This window comes from Vipera berus, assembly GCF_964194415.1.
Source record: "Vipera berus genome assembly, chromosome: 7".
NCBI lineage: Eukaryota > Metazoa > Chordata > Lepidosauria > Squamata > Viperidae > Vipera > Vipera berus.
This window is the reverse complement of record NC_138209.1, coordinates 13,253,880-13,274,230: the sequence shown is the minus strand read 5'-3', so window position 1 is coordinate 13,274,230 and position 20,351 is coordinate 13,253,880. Positions and strand designations below refer to the sequence as shown.

Here is a 20,351-nt window from a genome sequence, read left to right as displayed (position 1 = left end):
ATAAGTCACTTTTTTCAATGCCGTTGTAACTTTGAATGGTCACTAAATGAAACGTTGTACTTCGAGGATTACCTATCGCAATGCACATTTGAAGGGAGACAATAATAATAATAATAATAATAATAATAATAATAATAATAATAATAATAATAATAATAATAATAATAATGAGGAGGAGGAGGAGGAGGAGGAAGGGACATTGGAGGTCATCTAGTCCAACCCACTCCTCAGGCAGGAAACCCTATACCATTTCAGGCAAATGGCTGTCCAGTCTCTTCTTAAAAACTTCCAGTGTTGGAGCATTCACCACTTCTGGAGGCAAGTTGTTCCACTGGTTAATTGTTCTAACTGTCAGGAAGTTTCTCCTTAGTTCCAGGTTGCTTCTCTCTTTGGTTAGTTTCCATCCGTTGCTTCTTGTCCTGCCTTCAGGTGCTTTGGGAATAGCTTGACTCCCTCCTCTTTGTGGCAGCCCCTGAGATATTGGAACACTGCTATCATGTCCCCCCTCGTCCTTCTCTTCATTAGACTAGACATTCCCAATTCCAGAAAACGTTCCTTATATGTTTTAGCCTCCAGTCCCCCAATCATCTTTGTTGCTCTTCTCTGTACCTTTTCTAGAGTCTTGACATCTTTTTTACATCGTGGTGACCAAAACTGGATGCAGTATTCCAGGTGTGGCTTTACCAAGGCATTGTAAAGTGGTATTAGTACTTCACGTGATCTTGATTCTATCCCTCTGTTAATGCAGCTTAGCACTGTGCCTGACTTCCCCTATTTTCTTAGATTGCCAGGGACAGTGATGTTCTGTATCAATTAACTCACTGACCCCGTTGTTTAGTTTAAATGTTCCTCCAGAAAAGCTGTGAATTTATTGCCAAGTAACTCAGTCCCTTTCTTGGATGGATGCAGACCATCTCTTTTGTACATTTTTTCATTGGACCAGCTACAGACATCGTGACTAATATAACCAAAGCCTTCTCCTTTACACCACGCCTTTAGCCACATATTAAATTCTGCTATACGCTGGCCTTTTCCATTTTGCTCCTTATACACTGGTAAAACCTCTGAAAAAGTAAGCCTACAGCCTATTCTGCTAAGTTCCTGCCCCAAGCTCTGGAAATCATTCTGCACACAGAGTACATCCTTTTGGCACAGATCATTAGTGCCAAGATGTACAATAGCATCCACATCACAGTCATTGCTGGCATTGTTGACTATTTTAAAAATATGCTTCTTGTCCCTACTGGCAGTAGCACCTGGAAGACACCTGACCTCTTTTGAAACCTCTGTATCCTTTCCTAAATTTACATCCCTTATAATTGAATCACCAACCAGAAGGTGGCTTCTCTTTTTGGATGCCTTTCTGTTCTTGCATGACTGGTGTGTAATACCTGATTCACACTTCTCCCTGTCAAAAACAAGTTCATCTCGGACCATGGTCCCCTGCTTATTTGAGTTGTCATCACAACTACCTTGACCTGTTTCCTTAATGTCCCTATTAAGGACAGCAAGGGCATTGTATCTGTTATGCAGGGACACAGCGAAAGCTTTGCGTTTATGGTTCACAGCTCTCATCCTGCCAGATCCCAGAGTTGTCCACAATGCCCTTCTCCTGCAGGATCTTTGCGGTAGAGGGGGCTGATAGCGCGGAGGCTCGGTAGAAGAGAAGGGCTGAGCTGTACACCTAATTTCTGCCTGAAGAGCACAGACCCTAGATAAATAATCTGTCCTTGTAGACTAGTGATTTGTGTACAGATAGGACATTTTCCCACTTTGAAAAGAATGCTGCAAAAGACAGCGGCAAAACAAGTGTTGCACTGAACTAAGCCAGACATGCTGAGATGAAAGGAATCTCATGTTTTGGTGTCTCCCATTAACCAGAACACCTAAAACCATCAGACAGATGGAGACCTCTTCAGAACAGGAGGAAGGAATCTGCTCTCTCATCCACTGTCAAATAGAAGAACTATGAATCCAATTTTTGTTTTCCTCCTTCCCCTCCCACCTCCATTTCCTTTCTGCGTGTTGTTAAGACTTTAAGCACTTATTTAGTTAAATTAATAACCTTAATTTATATGGACATCCATCTCTAGTATATGATTTGGGGCAGTTTACAATTAAAAAGAGAAAACCCCCCCCAAATACAATACAATATAAAAAAGACATAAAGCATATAAAAATCCCAATAAAAGAATTCTACATTAGAATATTTGTTCCTAACTAGTTTTCTACGTGTAAAGAATCGTATTCGTTTCTCGCCAAAGTAGGGTAGCTCAGATATAGAATTACTAACTTGGCAAAAATTATGTTACGTGTCCACAATAAAAAGTGTACTCTACAAAAAAAAATTGTGCATCAATCCAAAATTCCTTCAACATGGTGCTATTCTAACAGGGCAAGAGATGATGAAGTCAACTTTTCTTTCTGTTCCTGAAATCGTTTCAACATAGGCCTGCTTTTAATTATAAAGCTGGTGCTTTTTCCTATTTTGATTTCCCAAGTAGGTCACTGGAAGTCTCCAAAAGTGAAGAAACCAAGCCAAGTAAAATTATATGGAGCCCACCCAAGTCCGAGGGGGGGGGGAAATAACAGGAGGAGGCAGAACTTTGCTTACAAGGACCGAATGTTCCATGCAAATTCTTAACTAACTTTAAAAACTTTTCTCAAAGGGTTATTTTTGAAAGTGAAAAATAAACACTGTGCTGCCTATTACATGCAAACATAAACAGCCAAAACAGGGAGGATAAAAGGGCTTGAGTTCGAATTTAGGAACAGAATTGGGGTGCTGAGTAACCCACATACCCCGCACAGATTCAGGTTTGACCCAGAATCAGAAGAGAGCTGGAAGGGACCTAGGGCACGGGTGTCAAACTCGCCAGGTCACGTGATGTGTCGCGACGTATCTCAACTTTTTTTTGTTGCAATTGCCGGAGCTGGGGGGGGGGCGTGGCCTCTGTATGATGCAACCGGCCTGCGGGTTGGCAGTTTGACACCTTTGGCCTAGGCCAGGGGTGCTGACTCAGGAATTCTGAGAGTTGAAGTCCATGAGTCATAAAAGAGCCGAGGTTGCCTACCCCTGGCCTAGGAGGTCTTCTAGTCCAGCCTCCTGCTCAAGCAGACAAGTGTCTGTCCAGTCTCTTCTTAAAACCTCCAGTGATGGAGCACCCAGAACATCTGAAGGCAAGCTGTTCCACTGGTTAACTGTCCTCACTGTCAGGAAGTTTCTCCTTAATTCCAGGTTGCTTCTCTCCTTGATTAGTTTCCATCCATAGTTTCTTGTCCTGCCTTCTGGTGCTTTGGAAAATAAGTGGACCCCCTCATCCTCCTCTCAAATACTGGAATATATGAATCCTAATACTTTAATACTGGACTCCAAGTACTCAAATACTGGAATCCAAGTTCAAGAGATCTTTTGGGGATACCCAAAACCTGAAGGCCATTACAGTTATATTCAGAGGATGACTTAGAATGCTTCCACATGGTAAGAGTGTGCATGTGTGTGTGTGTGTTTGTGCAATGAGACCAACCCCAGTTAGCAACATTTCTGAATTAATAACCATGTGTTACTCGTCCCAGCTTCTGCCAACCTAGCAGTTCGAAAGCACGTAAAAATGCAAGTAGAAAAATAGGGACCACTACGGTGGGAAACTAACAGCACTCCGTGCGCCTTTGGCGTCTAGTCATGCCGGCCACATGACCACGGAGACGTCCTCGGACAAGCGCTGGCTCTTCGGCTTTGAAATGGAGATGAGCACTGGCCCCTAGAGTTGGAAACGACTAGCACACATGTGTGGGGGAACCGTTACCTTTTTTTACAACTACCTACCTCTTCTATTTACCTATAGAAAAAGTTTGCAGAGTGTTCAGCTAGTCAATGAAAAACAAGTCTTTTCCAATTTCCCTTATTTCAGTCGACAAATGAAAAGGCACCAGAATAACTGATTAATATCCTGACCCTATATTTAACTCTTTTTGAGGAACTGGCAGTTTCCCATCAACTACAGCAGTTTTCCTGAAATGACTGGCCTTGTGTTCTGTTGGATTGCAAATGCTATAATTCTTGATCGGCATGGCCAACAGCCAGGAGATGTATTGCAGCATTTTTTATTTTATTTTTATTTTTTTTGGGAGTGGGAAGAATGGGGAGGGAGGTAATCAGGAAAAGGAAAACTCATTAACTCTCTCTCCTTCTGTGTAAATTCTAGCTGCAAGTCCTGATTGTTCCATGTGGAAGCCACAGTAATATGTGCTGGCCTTGCATGCTTACCAAAGATAGTGTAGAAAATAGGAGATGGTGCAAAGCTATCTAGAAATGGTAAGAATAGTTTTCCAACATGTTCTTGTACAAAGAGGGAGAAAAACATCAACAAAAGGAAATCACTGTCTAGACCAGTGTTTCTCAACCTTGCCAGCTCTAAGAAGTGTGGACTTCAACTCCCAGAATTCCCCAGCCAGTATGGCTGGCTGGGGTATTCTGGGATTTGAAGTCCACATGTCTTGAAGATAGTAAGGTTGAGAAACACTGGCCTAAGACCAGGGGTAGGCAACCTTGGCTCTTTTATGACTCGTGGACTTCAACCCCCAGAATTCCTGAGCCAGCATGGCTCAGCTTGGAAACCTCTCCCTTTCCCCTCAGCAAGACTGGCTGAGGAATTCTGGGAGTTGAAGTCCACAAGTCATAAAAGAGCCAAGGTTGCCTATCCCTGGTCTAGACTAAATTTCTCAACCGGGACTACTTTCAGATGTGTGGACTTCAACTCCCAGAATTCTTCACCCAGCACGCCACCGTTGAAAAACACTGATCCGGAGTATACAGAGGACACATTTAGAAAATGGACACTGTACCTCAGGCGTCGAGACTCTTGTTGGAGGATCAGTTCCTTCGCTGTCACTAGAGCTGCTTTCTGATTCAGAATCGGAGGAACTGTCTGAATCACTTGTGCTTTCAGACTCTGCACTGCTGGAATGAGCCAATGCCACACTCTCAGGTTGCGATTGCGGGGCACTGCAAACCAAAACCAGGGGGTAAAATTAGAAATGGATGCGGATCGTCTTTCTGAATTCTCCTCTCCCGCTTGACACGGCCCTGTGAGGCGAAACCGTTCAATCAGCACAACTTACAAATGTGACACCACTGTTCACCAATCAATGCGAAGACCCAAGAACGAAGGAAGATCTTTCGTCAGGTTTTAGAGACTAAAGAAGGACATGGCTAAAAATAAAGTACACGCAACGACAAAGAGGGAGATTGCCATAGTGAGGCTGCTGGAATGATATAACTGCTGGCAACATAAGGAGACTTGAATGCTTTTAAAACTAATTGCCAAAACATACTGCAGGCAGTCCAGGACGTTGCTAAGCGAGACAACTGTTAAGTGAACTTTGCCTCATTTAACAAATTTTCTCGGCACGGTTGTTAAGTAAATCACTGCAGTTGTTAAGTTAGTAACACCGTTAAATGAATCTGGCTTCCTCATTGTCAATGCTTCCGAGATCGGAAAAGGTGATCACGTGACCCCAGGACACACCAACCCCAGCTGCAAAGCATCTGAATTTTGATGTGACCATAGGCGTGCTACAACAATCATAAGGGTGAAACATGGTCACAGGTCGCTTTTCCAGTTCTATATAAATCACTGTAAGTTGAGGACTACCTGTATTTTCCTGAAGAAAAATGTCATACGTATGTATGCAACCTTCTATTTTCATCTGAACAAGCCGGCCTGGTCTGATGGGTTTGGGGTATTTTAATATTAACTGTATTAATTTTATTGGAATTGGGCTGTATTATTTAATTCTTTTTTAACTTTTGTACACTGTATTTTTACTGTATTTGCCCTGTACACCGCCCTGAGTCCTTCGGGAGAAGGGCGATATAGAAATTAAATTAAATAATAATAATAATAATAATAATTATTATTATTATTATTATTATTATTATTATTATTATTATTATTATTATTATTATTATTATTATTAATTATCCTTTTTCCCAATTCTGTATTATTCCAAAGAAAAATTCTTCAGTGTGTGAACATACGAGAAATAGATTTTGTCTGCTTAAAATTCAATCTTAAGACATACTTATTCAAAATTAGACCCACATCTTGCAGGAAATTCGTTGTCCAGAAAGTCTGCGTGATTTGCATTCTTGCGAGAGCAATCTAGCCTCTGCGTCTATCCAAAGAAGAATTTTCCAGTCCTTCAAATCTGAAGTGCCAGGTATAGAAACATACATGCAAAGAATGTGCTATACCGCTGATTTAAAGCCTCTCTTCTTCCCGAAGGATTTGCAGTCACTGAGCAGATGAATAGGCCTTCATTCATGACAGCACATATTTAACAGAGCATGTGTGTTTGTGAGCACATGTTACTTGCTCTATTCCTAATATACCGTCAATACTTGGTGGGAGTAAAAGCACAACATTCAATTTCTAACACTTTCTTTATCCAGTCAATATACATTTAAAATAATGGGAAAAAGTACTTTAATAATAAGTAATTTCAATGCTAAATAATTACATAGGGGAAGCGACGGCTCAGTGATTAAAGATGCCGAACTTGGCAGCCGGAGGCCTTCCCAGCTGGTGGCCACCCAGCAATTTGAAAGCATGCAAATGCAAGAAGATTAACAGAATAACAGAGTTGGAAGGGATCTTAGAGGTCTTCTAGTCCAACCCGCTGCTCAGGCAGGAAACCCTATACCATTTCAGACAAATGGTTGTCCAATCTCTTATTAAAAACTTCCAGTGTTGGAGCATTCACAGCTTCTGGAGGCAGGTTGTTCCACTGATTAATTGTTCTAACTGTCAGGAAATTTCTCCTTAGTTCTAGGATGCTTCTCTCCTTGGATTAATTTCCATCCATTGCTTCTTGTCCTGCGTTCAGGTGCTTTGGAGAATAGCTTGCTTCTTTGTGGCAGCCCCTGAGATATTAGAACACTGCTGTCATGTTCCCCCCCCCTCATCCTTCTCTTCATTAAACTAGACATACTCGGTTCCAGCAACCGTTCTTTATATGTTTTAGCCTCCACCTATTAGATTAATAGGTGCCACTTCGGTGGGAAGCTAACAGCATTCCATGTCCCTTGGTCGCATGACCATGGAAATTGTGTTTGGACGCACTGGATCCCTTGGCCACGAAACAGAGATGAGCACTGTGCCCTAGAGTCAGACATGACTTGACAGGGAAACCTTTACCTTTTTTTAATTACTCATCATTTCTACAAACGATGCCAATTTGAGGAGGTAAACTGTTGCTGTGGGCTGATTCACACCTATGGTATTTGTATTATAGGTAGTCCTTGACCGACAAACTTTTGTTTAGTGACCATTCAATACAGCAGCATTACAAGGGTAACTTAGGACCAATCCTCGCACTTCTGACTATCACAGCATCCTCTATGGTCACATGATCAAAATTCGGGTGTTTTGCAACGGGCATGTATTTATGATGGTTGCAGCATCCCAGGGTCACGTGACTGGCATTTGCAACCTTCTCTGCTAGTTCCGATGAGCAAAATCAACGGAGGAAGGCAGACTTGCTTAGCAACCATATGGTTCGCTTAGCAACTGCAGTGACCTGCTTAACACGCTTGGCAGAAAAAAAGGTAATACCATCGGTGAAACTCATTTAACAACTGCCTTCTGCAGCAATGAAAATTCTGGTCCCAGTCATAGTCGTAAGTTGGGGACCACACCTTGTGGTTCCCCAGTTCAAAACCTGGATCAGCTAGATTACGTCAGGGAGAAGCTTCAATGAACGGAACGAGACACAACTCACCACGGGCCAACTTGCCATGGGACAGACAATTCAGCAGTTCAATTTAACGATTTAAAATAATTGTTAAAAACAGTTTAATTTTTATCATTCGCATTTCATTTTTGTCCCACTCTTTTCATCCTTTCTTTAGTGATTCTATTCCACCATTTCTTTGATATTAATGTAATTCTTGTCCCGTAGCAAGTTGGCTGGGGCGAGTTGTCCTAGACCAGGGGTAGGCAACCTTGGACTCTTTTACGACTCATGGACTTCAACTCCCAGAATTCCTGAGCCAGGATCTAGGATAAGGGTAGGCAATCCTGAAGGGTCTAGGATAGGGTTAGGCAACCTTGGCTCTTTTATGACTCATGGACTATGTTGAAGTCCATGAGTCATAAAAGAGCCAAGGTTGCCTACCCCTATCCTAGACCCTTCAGAGTGAAACCCACCGAGCCAGAACTTTACTATCCATATTTGTCACGTTATGATAAATGATCAAAAACCTCAGCATGAACTAATTACTTTATACACATCCACACCAACACACAGTCCAAAACAAGCTATGATCATTTTTCTAACAATAGCAAGCATTTGACTAGCACAAGTGAAGCAATGCCTAGCAGAATATCAAATTAGCTGAAAATGCTCCTATCTAAGGTTTACATGTTGAAACATGCCTTGTACTCAACCCAAACCTATCACTTCACTTTAATATAATTAATGGCTTGTTTCTGAACTTCCCATATCAAACTACTTGAACTTTTTCCTCCTACTCACTCCATATTTAAATCATAATCTCCTTTTTTATTCTAAGATTTGGCTGTGTGGGTTTCTTTGGAGGGCTATAAATGTGCACATACTTTTCTAATGTAAATTTTCTTAAAAATGAACTCTTTTTTTAACTTTTTGCCCACCCTAGTGAATTTTTGCCTTGCTTAAAGACATGATTTCTGCCAATTCCAGATCTACAGTTGAAGAATGTAACAGCTTCAGGGACAAGGTAATTATTAGTGTCGAGTTCAGGCATCATGGAGCACAACATTAGCAGTTACTTAAACAACTTATTGGGAAATATGCCAAAAAATGATCTGCATTTGGAATCGATACTTTTATCCTAAAGGATGCTCCTCAAAACTTACAGCGTTTATATTTCTAGTAAGCAGAAATGAATTTTTACAGAGAAATACCCTCAACTTCAGATTCACAGTTTAGTTGTAAAGCTTTTACTGTTGTGACAAAAAAAAATTATTTCAAGGTCTTTTGCCCTGTTATATGTATTTATTGGGATGACATCCTGGCTTTTCGAACGCAGGTTTAGCTTTTTCAAAGAAGGCTTATGGATACAACTTAAGTAGGTTAGTTACTTTACTGCAGACTAAAATGAAGGTGTTCTATGTAGTCCTCAACTTACGACCACAATTGGGTCCAAAATCTCCATTGCTAAGCAAGATAGTTGTTAACTGAGTTTGCCCTATTCTACAACCTCTCCTGCCACAGTTCTTTTTTTTAAAAAATCGCATTTATATCCCGCCCTTCTCCGAAGACTCAGGGCGGCTTACAATTTAAAGCACAAATCAATGTGCTTAGCAATAGCCTTCATTCTATGTATATGCCTGCTTTCGGGCCCCTCCAAGCGGCATTATTACAAACTCAGCTTATTGCCCCCAACAATCTGGCTCCTCATTTTACCTACCTTGGAAGGATGGAAGGCTGAGTCAATCTTGAGCCTGGTGGGACTCGAACCTGCACTAATTGCAGGCAGCTGGTGTTACTTAAGGAGGCATTAGCCCACTGCTCCACCAAGGCTCTTAAGTGAAACACTGCCGTTCTTAAGTTAGTAACACAACTGTTAAGTCAATCTGGCTTTCCCATGGATTTTCCTTGCCAGAAGATAGCAAAAGGTGATTATATGGGAGCCTGAGAGAGTGAAACTGTCATAAATACGTGCCAGTTGCCAAGGATCTGAATTTCGATCACGTGATCATGGGGATGCTGTAATGGTTGTTAAGTGTGAAAATGATCATGTCACTTTCTTCAAATGGTCACTAAATGAACAATTGTAAGTCAAAGGCTATCTGTACAACAAACGTACCTACTGCTTTTTATGAAAATCAAACTGTATCTATGTGGATATATATCCCAGGGTTTAAATTTAAGACTCCACCTGGTATTGCCAAGGCAACCAATATTTTGCCTTCTCAGGCTGAGGTGTAGGGCAGCTGAGAGTCACTGATACTGGGCTAGCTTCACTCTTAACATTATTGAGAAATAAGCCACACTGTTCAGTTATTCTCAGTCAGTGTTACATCATTAAAGCTGCTTGAGCTTCTTCTTAAGAAACCACTTGAACCTGGAGGTTGAATAATTACTTGATATTTGGATAAATTATGCCACAACCCATTTTTTAATGATAATTTGTATTGAAATTTAAAAACAGAAAGATAAAAAAAACTAATACAAACTAAGAGAAATATACTGCTCAAAAAAATAAAGGGAACAGAAGATAAGACATCCTACTATTAAATACAGTACATTGTGTTGTTTAAGTGTTCCCTTTATTTATTTATTTTGAGCAGTATATATATAAAAGAAAAAGCAGTGGAGCCCTTGATAAGTTTTTTGTGGCTTGGAAGCCAGGAAGATATTTGCATATGGATGTAAAGCTGCTAGGCAGAATGTCATTCATTCGTTAAGATACTGCCCTTAAAGGAAAAAGAATGTAAAAATAAATATACTGAAGAACAAAGATCTTGCAGTGTGTATGTGCGTGCACGCTAAAATCCAGCACGTCTATAATAAGGCTTGCCTAAGGGGGTAAATTGTCTTGAAATTTATGGCCAAATCTATGCCCACTCTCAGCATATTTTCTGAGATTCCGACAAGAAAAATCCACATTTTGTGGTCAACTCAGAGCATTGTTATTTTATTTTGAATTGTCTGTATGATTGATTACCAAAGTATCATACATGTATACCCAACTATGCAAGTTTTTGCCCCCACAGAGTAGACATTTCTGCAGTCTGTCTCCTTCCACATTGTAAAGTTGTATTTTAATATTAAAAAGCTAAGTGAAAAAACATTTAAAAAGTAAAATTAAACATCATTGCTTCCCCCCCCCCTCTTTTCGGGGTGTGTGTAAAGTTTTGTTTTGTTTATCTCCTTGAGACTTATTTCCCAAAGAGGAAGCAAAGACTTGCTTAGCAAAATGCTTCTATGCTGCCCCTAAGCTGCAACCCCAAAGCAGGAGGCAAGGCCACACAGCATGAAGACCTAGAGGGGTTCTGCGAAAAAATGGTTTAGATCAGAGTTCCCCAACCTTTCCGGCTTTGTGGACGGGCGGGGGCAGGGGACGGATGGGATGGTTCCATGCGAGTGGCCGGCAAGTGCCCAGCTCCATTTGTGTAATTGGCCAGCAAGTCCTCCCACCACTTGTGCAAATGGAGTGTTTGTGCGCACACTCGCCTGCTGCTCGTGCAATGGGGATATGCGGGAGAGCTCACTCCTCCCACAGCCCGGTTCTGAACAGTTCACGGCCCAGTAATCAGCCGCTGCCCAAGGGTTGGGGACCCCTGGTTTAAACCTCTGCTCTTTCACCTTGTGGATTCACTACTATATTGCCAGTGTTCACTGCTCAGTATATTTGCAATAAAAAAACCCTCTCTTAATGCCCACAAGGAATGAAATGTATAGTATGCTGGAAGAGGCAGGGAGAAGAACAATTATCTAAGAGCGGATCCTGATTTTTAAACCGTATTTTACAGCAAGGCAAGATTAGATTACTTAGCAATATATGAGACGGCTCTGAAACTAATGAGTATACTTTTGAATATGCATTGTTTTGAATGACCTAATTTTCCTCCACGGAGCTGATACCAGCTTACATAAATGGTAAAGGTAAAGGTTCCCCCGCACATGCGTGCTAGTCGTTTCCAACTCTAGGGGGCGGTGCTCATCTCCGTTTCAAAGCCGAAGAGCCAGCGCTTGTCCGAGGACGTCTCCGTGGTCATGTGGCCAGCATGACTAGACGCCAAAGGCACACGGAACGCTGTTACCTTCCCACCGTAGTGGTCCCTATTTTTCTACTTGCATTTTTACGTGCTTTCGAACTGCTAGGTTGGCAGAAGCTGGGACGAGTAACAGGCGCTCACTCTGTTACGCAGCACTCGGGATTCAACCCACCAAACTGTTGATCTTCTGATTGGACAAGCTCAGTGTCCTAACCCACTGAGCCAACGCGTCCCACAAATGGTACTTCATATCATATTTACTGTCACATCTGCAAACTGGCTGTTCAACGAGTTATTAAGGAAATACTGTTTTGCTCATTCTTATTATCACAGCCTAGAGGTCAAGCAACATGACTTGGTATTTTTCCAAGTTTAAATAAACTTGGAAAGCAACATAAACTTATGTTGGTTTCAAATCAGCTTTACAAATATCTGTGAAAAGTTTAGCTTGTCCCTTTCAACTTTTCCTACTCTCTGAATACTTCTACAGAAATTTCTAGTTACACATAGTGAATGTTTACAATCAAGCCTCCTTCCCACAATTTCCTCTTATTCTTCATAAAGAAACTGTACCTTGGAGGCGTTGATGAGGAAGACGGTTTATCAGAAACCTGATACAAAGGGAAATGAAAAAGAGAAAGTTTTAGTTTAACCAGGCCACATGGAAAATCAACTGCAGAAAAATTTAAATGCATTCTATTGTATTGGAAAGATTAGTCTACCCAAGGGGTAGGCAACCTTGGCTCTTTTATGACTCATGGACTTCAACTCCCAGAATTCCTGAGCTGAAGTTGAAGTCCACGAGTCATAGAACCAAGGTTGCCTACCCCTGGTCTACCCCAACCATGTGCCCTACAATTGTACTATGTTACAATTCTCAAAATGCTTTGCTAGCACAGCACAAAGGGCAGGAATTCTGTGAGTTGTACACAAAGTTGGGGAAGACTGATTCATAGTTGAATATATATATATATATATATATATATATATATATATATAGAGAGAGAGAGAGAGAGAGAGAGAGAGAGAGAGAGGGAGAGGGAGAGGGAGAGGGAGGGAGAGAGAGAGAAGGAGAGAGAGAGAGATAAATACTGACTTGGTCATCGTCGCAGTCTTCACTGTCACTGATCTCTAGATCTTTATGCAGTGTTCTGAAAGGCAAAGAAGTCATCAGTGCAGATCAATACTCAGACTTGGAACTACCATAAATTTATTTTGGCAAATGCAAGCTTAATTGTCATGCGACAACCTTGGCTTTCGTATGCAACATTCACAGGTCAAGATTCAAAAGTTTTACCTTTGTAAACTTCCCAGTTTAGTATAGAAAGTGCTCTAGGCAAATTATGGTGGACACAGTAGTTTTTCAGAAAATGTTCTTTATGGAACACAAATTTCATATTTGCACTGCAAAAAATAAATAAAAATAAAACAAAAACCCTAACCCAACCACATGTTCTTGAAAGCAAGAGACATTCACGCTCCACTCCTCACTGGCTAATAAAGAAAACATGCCATAAAAGAAAATCTACAAAATATGCTCCTACAAATGTGATTCAGCAACGTATTCCTAGATATTGTAACAATTCTGATAGGCAAAACAGAATGCGCAAAATTAATCACAACAATAAGCTACTTAAAGCTTGTCATAAAATGAAACGCAGTCATAATGTCTAAAGTCAACCTAGCTTTCTTTCATTTATTGAAGTTTTGAGAACAGCTGTGAGCAACTGAAAGAAAAGGAACAATTTAATGATATGTAACAGAACAAATTAATAAATAAAATTAGAAAATAAATTGTTCTAATTAATTAAGAGAATTAATTCAATAGTACCTGTCTAATGAATAGGAAAATATATTACATTTAAAACTCTAACTCTTTCAAAGCTGCCTGTAAAATCATGATAATCTAAATGTGACGTGTAGGAAAACTTAAAAAAATGCATAGCTGAATTGAGTTAAAATAAAAATCATTAAAATATCACCCTAAGATGCTTGGGTTTCAGTTCTGAAAAATATAATTAAAAGGTTCTTTGCTCCTTCCAATAACTTCAGCGTTGTGCTCAATGTGTTTTTTTTCCATTTATCCACAGAAACTGAAGGCTATACTGAACTGTTCTCAAAATGCGGAAATTTGACCACTTTGGGGATGATCCCTGGCAGTGGTTTGTTTCCAAACAAATAATACTTTTAAGAGCCAAGAGAACAAAGTGATGGATAACAAATCCAAATAAAAACACAAGAGATTAGAGATTCTAGATAAGATCTATTTGTTTAAGCTTGCCAGCTGGCAGTCTTTTTTAAGTATACCTCTTCCCCCAATCCTGTGGGTGACACACACACATACACACACATGACTGTGTGTGATTGATAAAAGCTTTGTGTGCCCTGTATTTGGAAATTACTAGAGTGGGTAGAATGTAGTCAAATTTTGCCTGAAGAGCAAGTAACGAGTTCCCCAGCATTTCCGGGGAAGCCTTGTATGTAGCATTTGTGGGCCTTACGTCAGTAATTAACTCAATTCCTATACACAGGTTGTGGTGGTGGTTAAAACATTCCTCCATCTAACAGTGACTGGTGTGTCTCAGGATAGTATCTGGATGTCCAAGGACGATTGTCTGCTCAAGTCCCTGTTCAAATAGGATCAACCAAATGTTTGCTTCAGTATCTTGTGACCTTATACCTTATATCAAAGTAAAGGTTATGATATTATCAAGAAAGAGAATGGTCCATAAACACACATGGATGAGATGTAGGCAAACTCACACAAAATCTCTCTCTCTCTCTCTCTCTCTCTCTCTCACACACACACACACAGAGAGAGAGAGAGAGAGAGAGAGAGAGAGAGAGAGAGAGAGAGAGCAACATTTTGGAGGGAACAGAAGAACGTCTATCCATCTGTATCCAGGTTAAGTCACACGTTTCCTGTCCACTGGACAACAATTACAAATGGGTGACGCTTAAAGTTTTTAAGGCCAAGAAAATCAGTCAAATCACGTAGAATTTTCAGGTGGGTATAAAGATTCCATAAAGATTCCCAACACTAGAAACTATTCATTAAAAATATTAACAGCTGTATTCCAGGCCCTCTGATGTATTCCCATTGTTTACGCTTGGAATGAGTGATGGCCCTCTGCAATAGAGTATGGTTGCTTCAAATATTGACTTAAACAGAGATTTTCATCTCGATCTTTGACCTCAAGTATCCTGTATGATTATATTTCTTGGAGGAAAAAAAACCCTGAAAACAGCATTTAATATTTTAGATTTTCAGGTCAGCTTCTGAGAAGGTTAAGATTACAGTCAGGTCGTGGCCGTTAAGATATAAGCCATCAAAAATCATTTGATGGGAAGAAGCCAGTCCACGAATCTTTACATTATTATTTAATACTGCTTATGCTTCACAACAAAGAAATTTCACTTCTCCTGCTGAATGTCTTACCATCAATGTCTCTGGAAAGGAAATCTAGCAATGTATCCATATTAGAATAGACTGGTGTATATGAGCAGTCAGAGAAATAGATGCAACCATCCAGAAATTCCTGCATTGCTGCCATAATGCAGACACTCATTCTATTAATACCCCTTCTAACCAAATTAATAGTAAAACATTATACAATTCATTAATTGTATAATACAAGTCATCATACAATCTCTTATCAGATCCGTCATTACAATAAAAATGTGTACATGGTTGACCGTTAAATATGTTTCAGCAGAATGGCTGATTTATAATCTTGATACTTTATAGATGCTAGGTTATTAAGTGGGGATATTTTTTTGTGCTGAACATTGATTGTACCCAAACTATTTTTGACCATAAATAAATATAAATAAAGACTATTTAAGAGACACACAAGCTTTCACCAACATCAATCAAGGAAATAAAACTGTTTCTGTACTACAGCATGAAAGAAAAGTGATTTAATGTTCTTTTCATCATTTCTATCATTATTTCTCCTTCAGAAGATAAGCAAAGCCGTTGAAATTTATACACACTTTGCATGCAAAAATCCGTAGCTCTGACTCCTGCCAACGCTAGGCAGAATGGACTCAGCAAGTTTAAACAACTCCAGGCTAGATGTCCCCAAATTGCTATAAGGCAGCTTCTTAAGAAAAGCAGCCTGCATGTTACTAAAAAAACCCTGTTATTGAAAGAACAAAAAGCCCACTGAGAGAGAGGTTTGAATGAGAAGCCAAAACTATGAATATGTATCTGGCTGTCCAGGAAGAAGACAAATGCCTGCCTCCGCTAGATCATCATCACCATGATAATATATTTTGCTGTCCTTGCATTCAAATCTACCAGTCAGACTTCAGGGTGGAAGTGTATTTCAGGGCCAATGCACCTTTACCTGTCCAACCAGGGAGGCAGAATGCAGATTAACTTGTTTTCCCCAAAATGGATCTTTTTATTTTTATTTTTTTCTCACAGGTGCTAAAAAACAATCCTCATCATATGAAGTAAAACTGAAGCCATGAAGTTCATATATCTACTGTATATTCAGTGGTGGGATTCAGTCACTTCGCACCAGTTCGGTAGAACTGGTAGCTAATTTTTTGTTGCCCAGGCCCAGGACGGACTTTTGGAAGCAGCATCCACACGGAGAACCAGTTGTTCACATATTTTAATCCCACCACTGTGTATATTGCAGTCTTCATGGTGGCCCTCCAGATTAGCCATAATCGTATCAGACAAAACAATTCTGTAGCATTGGCAAGTTACTGAATACAATTACTAGCAGGGAAATCAGCCCCTTGTTTAGCCTTGATTAGTGTAAACACACATTCTAATGAAGTGTGGTCCTTCGGCATTTGTGTTGTACAATGAATCCTATTATGTAAAGGAGACATACCAAGGGATTATGTCATGATAAGTAAAACCCCAGAAGGCAATCCTTCAGCTACATATTGAAGCTAATAATAAGATCCCCTGCATGAATGTTCCTTTCCTTCCTGATTCTATGGTATTGATTTCTACAAAACTATAAGACAAACAAGAGACAGTTATCTAAGAAAAGGAAGTTAAAAGCATGCAGAAGAATTGTGGAAATGTAATAGTAAAAGCATGAAATGAAAGGTTTATGTCTCACATTCTGAACTGGTACAAGATTTTTGTAAATTATTCTTTCTTTCTAAGGGACACTTGTGGTGGGCCCTGTGCATTTACCATAGTCACAAGTGAAGAAAGTGGAAGAAAATGGACAAAAATTATTTCATTCAATGAATTTACATCTCTTTAAGGTACTGATTAGACTTAAGACTTATTTTATCACATTCCACTCTCTCATTCCATGCTTCACCAGTTCTCATGGGTATTCTGAACTGATCTATAGACCATACAAAATAGGTGACGGAGTTAACTATTGGGCTTCAGGGATCTGGTTCCATGTTGCCACATCATTCATTCGGCATATAATGGGAAGAATGCTTTAATGAAACTTTTCATGAAGCATTAGTAGGAATCTTTCAAAAGGATAAACTACAATCTGCTAGGAGTTTATAACTGCCAAGGTTTTCATTCTGTACAGTGGACTAATAGCAATAAGAACCAACTCCACAATTGGTCATCTTGGTTAATGGCAAGTAACAAATGCACATGACATTTGTTTGGTACATTTGGTTTGATAAGATGCTGGACTACAAATTGGAGACCGTAAGTTCTAGCTCTTCTTTACACAGAAGCCAATTGGGTGACTTTGGGTTTCTCTCTTTGAGTTCATCACATGCCACAAGGTTGCTGCTAGAGGGAAATATGAAGAGGGAGCACAATGTTCCCTTATGCCAGGGGTGTCAAACTCAATTTCATTGAGGGCCGCATCAGCATTGCAGTTGCCCTCAGGGGGCCGGGTGGGTGTGGCCTGGGTGGGTGTGGCCTACTGGGTGGGCGTGGCCTGGGTGGGTGTGGTCTACTGGGTGGGTGTGGCCAGCTCTACATCGTTCGCATTAAGGGTGCCTATGGGGGCCTGGGCAGGAGTGGGACAGATCTGAGGGTCTCTGGCAGAAGGAGGGTCTCTGGGCCAGGGCCAAGGCAGTGGGGGCCGTTCCCTCACTGTTTCCAGGATGGCTTCGGGGGCCACATGAAACCACTTCGCGGGCCGGATCTGGCCCCCGGGCCTTGTGTTTGACATGTCTGCCTTATGCCATACAAAATAAAAGGATAGATAGATACATAGATACATAGATAGATAGATAGATAGATAGATAGATAGATAGATAGATAGATAGATAGATAGGGCGAGGTGAGGCAAGGCAAGGCAAGGCAAGGCAAGGCAAGGCAAGGCAAGACAGACCTGGCAGTGCATACACTTATAGTTTGTACATTACTTCTAATTGATCTCATGTCTGACAGACACAAACTGTCTCTATTGGCACATTATTAATAGCTTCCAGATAAGCTATTAATAATGCAGCAACAATCTTTTGCAATTGATGAATTTTTGCCAGGAAAGGGCAGACACTCCACTCATGAGTCATCAACCTACCTGGAAACATGCAAAGAACATTTTGTAAGGAAAAATTTCAACAAACCTTTCTGTGCTTTTAAGAGGAAAAGAAAAACTCAATGAGTTACATTTTTTCTGCGTTCTAAACAAATCATTTCAGATACATTCCACATTTAAATTTTGAGATTCAAGATCAATGAATCGTAGTCTACATTTTCTTTCTCAAATATTTTAAAATCTGTCCTCTTATTTACTTTGCAGCTATAATTCTTGCACTGCAAAAAATAGTAGCAAGAACACTACCAGATTTTTTTTCTTTTTTTTTTTAAAAAAAAAGGTACTGAATTTTTAGGCTTGCAGGAACGGGAGTGGGGTGGGTGGGGGAAGAGAACCCATGCAAGATTTTTTTTAAAAAAAAATGTCCAAATGTGCACATCTGCATGCATTCTCCATGAAAAGAACTGCCGTCTGGTCTCTCTTCTAGTCACTGTCAACCAGAAACAATGAGCTTGCCCTTGTGCTCTTGTAAACAAGAAAATAAGCTTCCATTCCAGCAAAGCCAGGTGTTAAATTTGAGAGCCAAAGTCAAGAATGAAAAAGCCCTTGAGAAATCCATGTTTGCTCTGCAAAGCTGCATGCTTAATTTGGGCACACAGATGCAGAGGGATTTCAGCCTCTAATTAACCAGCACAAACGCTGCTTGTTTTTAGTTGGCTCTGCTATGCAACTGAAGTGACTCAAGGTAGCTGGGATTTCAGATTGTGGGAAGGGAAGGGAAGGGAAGGGAAGGGAAGGGAAGGGAAGGGAAGGGAAGGGAAAGGAAAGGAAAGGAAAGGAAAGGAAAGGAAAGGAAAGGAAAGGAAAGGAAAGGAAAGGAAAGGAAAGGAAAGGAAAGGAAAGGAAAGGAAAGGAAAGGAAAGGAAAGGAAGAATGTACTGGACACCACATACAGAGAATTTAGGACTGTAGATTCAGTAATTAAATAACAGAAGGAGATGTGGCTATCATTAAATCTCTGCTTTCAAGTGATTTTCTTCCAGGCTTCTGCAGAGTGATTAACCATTCTCATTAATCAGCGATGCACATTTTCCTCGGTAAGAGAAAAGAGAGCACCCCGGCATTGGCTACTCTTATAAATAAGCATTAACCGTTTTTAAAGCACAGCCACATCCAAAGACTACATTCCATATCCAGACATAATTGAAAAGGACGCGGACAAAACACTGGAGCCGTTTTTCCTATCAGAGCAAAAATCCTCCCAAGGCAACTTAAGCCCGCTATTCTAAATTTGGCACGGGGTACGGAACGATGGTTCACAGGAAGACACACAAGCAATTCTGTCCTGAATGCCTGTGGAGTAATCCCTTTTCATCCTGTTATAAAGAGCCCGACTTTCTTCCTGCGCCTCTGAAACCATACAGTCACTAATTATATGGATTTATATGGGCCCTCTTGGGGATTGAGACAGGCAGAAGGGGCAAGATCAGGCTCAGCAGTAGCAACAGTCTGAACTGTGTGTTTTCTTGAAAGAACTCTTACTTGCACGGTTCAAAAACATGAGGGTGATTTCATACTTTTCCTGTGCAGGTAGTCCTCGGCGTACAACAGTTCATTTAGCGTCCGCTCAAAGCTACAAGGGCATTGGGAAAAAGTGACTTATGGCCTCACAGTCATGCGAACAAAATTTAGATGCTCAGCAACTGGTTCATATTTATGACCGGTGCAGAGTCCCAAGGTCACGTGATCCCTTTTCTGACAAGGAAAGTGAATGGGGAAACCAGATTCACTTAATGACCGGGTTGCTCACTTATCAACGGCAGTGATTCACTTAACAACCGTGGCAGGAAAGGTCGTAAAACGGGACAAAACTCAACAAATGTCTCGCTTAACCACAGAAATTTTGGGCTCTGTTGTGGTTGAGGACTGCCTGTATTTCATTTGGGGGAAAAAGTACCTCCTTCTCCTCCTGCCCAACATAATTAGACATGGCATAATTTAAACAGCAGTTATCCTTAGTAAAGCATGATCAGCCAAGCCTTAGCTTCTGCTGTTTTCAAGTAAGGCTGCTATTAAGTACCGTAGCACTAATATAGCTGCTATTCTCTTTCTTGGAAATAGCGAAACCAAGTACAATTTTTAA

General features: G+C 40.5%; 1 protein-coding gene across 6 annotated transcripts in view; it reads right to left on the bottom strand.

Annotated features, from left to right (window-relative positions):
- The window catches only part of AFF1 (ALF transcription elongation factor 1), a 183,770-nt gene that overhangs the window by 46,580 nt on the left and 116,839 nt on the right, over positions 1-20,351 (bottom strand). For all 6 annotated transcript variants that reach the window (XR_014027154.1, XM_081333155.1, XM_081333154.1 and 3 more), the window contains 3 exons: positions 12,865-12,919; positions 12,342-12,379; positions 4,846-5,005 (listed from right to left, as the gene is read on the bottom strand). Coding sequence is in view for 5 of the 6 variants with exons in the window: in XM_081333155.1 (XP_081189281.1) it covers positions 4,846-5,005; positions 12,342-12,379; positions 12,865-12,919 (253 nt within the window). In the remaining variant the exon portion in view is untranslated. The remainder of the gene's footprint in view (positions 1-4,845; positions 5,006-12,341; positions 12,380-12,864; positions 12,920-20,351) is intronic.